A 2,489-nucleotide genomic window follows, 5' to 3' on the forward strand; every position below is an offset into this window, starting at 1 on the left:
CCCTCGGTCACGCTCTTCCCGCCCTCCTCTGAGGAGCTGGGCGCCAACAAGGCCACCCTGGTGTGCCTCGTCAGTGACTTCTACCCCGGCGCCGTGACGGTGGCCTGGAAGGCAGACGGCAGCTCCATCACCCAGGGCGTGGAGACCACCAAGCCCTCCAAACAGAGCAACAACAAGTATGCGGCCAGCAGCTACCTGAGCCTGTCGCCTGACAAATGGAAATCTCACAGCAGCTTCAGCTGCCTGGTCACGCACGAGGGGAGCACCGTGGAGAAGAAGGTGGTCCCCGCAGAGTGCTCCTAGGTCCCCGACACCCTCCCCCACCCAAGGGGGCCTGGAGCCACAGGACCTCCAGGAGGATCTGCCCTCCCACCAGGGTCATCCCAGCCCTTCTCCCTGCACCCAGTCGACACTCAATAAAATGTCCTTTATTCAATCAGAAATCGTGCTCTCTCCTCATTGCATTTCAAACCCTTTATGTCGAGCTCAACCACACTTACGGATGAAGATCAGTCTTTTCCTTTGGGGGAAAGGAGTCTGCAGGAGGCATCCTCATGGTTTGCGGATGGGTAGTTGTCCTCTGACCTAGAGGAGCAGAAGAACATTACACAACAGCAAATACCAACAGCACATGAGAGATGGAAGACTGTCCTCCACAGTGCCTCTGTGTTTTCTTTTCTTTTGTGGACCATGCCCACTGCGAGTCAGAGCTCCCCTCGCAGCCCTTGCTCCCGGTGTTTTGGGAATCATTTCTGAGTGCCTCCCTGAGCCTGGGCTCTCAGACTCTGCAACAAGCCACCCCATGAAATGTCCACCCTCCTTTCCCAAGATTCCCCCCTCTCAGTGACAAGTTTTCCCTCATTTCCAACTCTTGGCGGACCTTCCCCACCATCACACCATACAACATCCTCCCATCCATAGGGCACCACTCCCCTGACTCCGCAGGGACACGAAATGTGCCCCTCACACAGATTCTCCCTGTCACACTCAAGCCAGGACCCCCTGCCTAGACACTGGCACCACCACACCCAATCCCACTCACGCTGGTGGCCCCTCATAAAACAGTGTATCTTGGTCCCCACTTGTACTCATATTCTCTGGGAGACAGACACCAGCTGCGCTCTCTAGGAGCCCTCCAAGCCCAAGCCAACCCATGAACCCACCGCTTCTGTCTGGGGTGACTTGTCTGGGGCCTCTCTGTTGCACACATCCAGCGACAGATTGTGCCAATGGGCTGCCAGCAGGTCTCTCCCCTGACTCATCTACCTAGGAGCCCAGTGCGAGAGCTGAGCGGGGACACCAACGCACCCCCACGGTAGAGTGAACACAAACACACGCAAGCACACACATGACGATCACAAAGGCACTGGTCCCTTCCCGACACTGCCGCGGTGGCCATCTCTCGGGAGGATCGGGAAGAGCCGCAGTCGAGGGTCTACACGGAGTCCCCGGGTGGGATGTGAGCAAAGAACACCCAGTCTCTGCAGTCCCCGGCACAGCCAGCCAGTGACACAGAGAAGGCCAGGGAGATTCAGGTCCAGGATGGAGAGACACAAGGGACTTGATGAGCTCCAGGGATGGAGTCTGGATGGGAAGCGGCTGGCAGAACAGGGAGGACAGCAGCAGTGCTGGGGCCGCTTGCCACCGTGACCCAGAGAGAAGGAGGCCAGGCCTGTGTGTCCCCTGGCTGAGCTCTGCGGGTGACGTCCCCAGGCCAGGATGCAGGATCCCCGAGGCCCCGGGGTTCGAGGCCCGCTCACCGCGTGAAGGTCCAGTGCCGGGGTACAGTATGTGTCCTACATGCTAGTGGTGCTTCCTGTACGTGGGGCACGTGTGATTCTCAGTCAGTTCCAGTGGCCAGCACAGACCCCACACTGCAGCCCCAGGAGAAATTGCTGGAAGCAGGGACTGCCGCCCACCAACCAGGGGCCCTCCGATCTATGCACCTGACATTCAGCCCACACACCTCTACAACCTGAGCTCTGAACTCCCCAGGAACACTTCTGAGACTAAATGTTCCGCATCCACTATACCTTCCCGCACAACCCGCAAAGGCAGGGATTTTCCTGGAGAGATCTGAGCGCTGGGGGGGAAACATGCTTCTCCTGCCACCCACTTCCCATTCCTGACCCCAAACCTGCACGGCCTCCTGTACTGAGGATGTGGTGGCATCCGGGACCCTCTCCACGAGTACCCAGGCTGCACAGGGGTCCCAGCTCCATCCTCGGTGTGTGAAACAGGCCCCCTCACCCATTCCACAAATATACCCTGACGCACACTGAGGCAAGAACACAGCTCCTTCCCTAGGATGGATTTGGCTGGGAATTCCGACGCCATAGCCAGACATTCCCTCCAAACCCTCGCCATGCCTGAGGATGGAGGGCCTCTGACCCCTCCAAGGAGATGAAATTCCAGGTGCCCAGGTGCCGCCCCCCACCGCACGCCCATCTGCTAGGCCAGCACCCGTGACAAGGAGGCTGCACTCTGGG

General features: G+C 59.0%; 1 protein-coding gene across 33 annotated transcripts in view; it reads left to right on the top strand.

Annotated features, from left to right (window-relative positions):
- IGLL5 (immunoglobulin lambda like polypeptide 5) overlaps positions 1-2,489 on the top strand; it is a 174,959-nt gene that overhangs the window by 148,264 nt on the left and 24,206 nt on the right. For 2 of the 33 annotated variants that reach the window (XM_040619438.1, XM_040619437.1), the window contains exon 4: positions 1-439. This exon is cut by the window's left edge and continues 23 nt beyond it. The exons of 29 other annotated variants lie outside the window; for them this stretch is intronic. In XM_040619438.1, coding sequence (XP_040475372.1) covers positions 1-303 — 303 coding nt within the window. In that variant the 3' untranslated portion in view covers positions 304-439. Of the gene's footprint in view, positions 440-2,489 lie in introns of those variants that run through there. 2 more of the 33 variants (XM_040619429.1, XM_040619426.1) reach the window with 2 other exon arrangements.

Source organism: Ursus maritimus, unplaced genomic scaffold (genome assembly GCF_017311325.1).
Source record: "Ursus maritimus isolate PB19 unplaced genomic scaffold, ASM1731132v1 scaffold_33, whole genome shotgun sequence".
In the NCBI taxonomy this organism is placed as follows: Eukaryota; Metazoa; Chordata; class Mammalia; order Carnivora; family Ursidae; genus Ursus; species Ursus maritimus.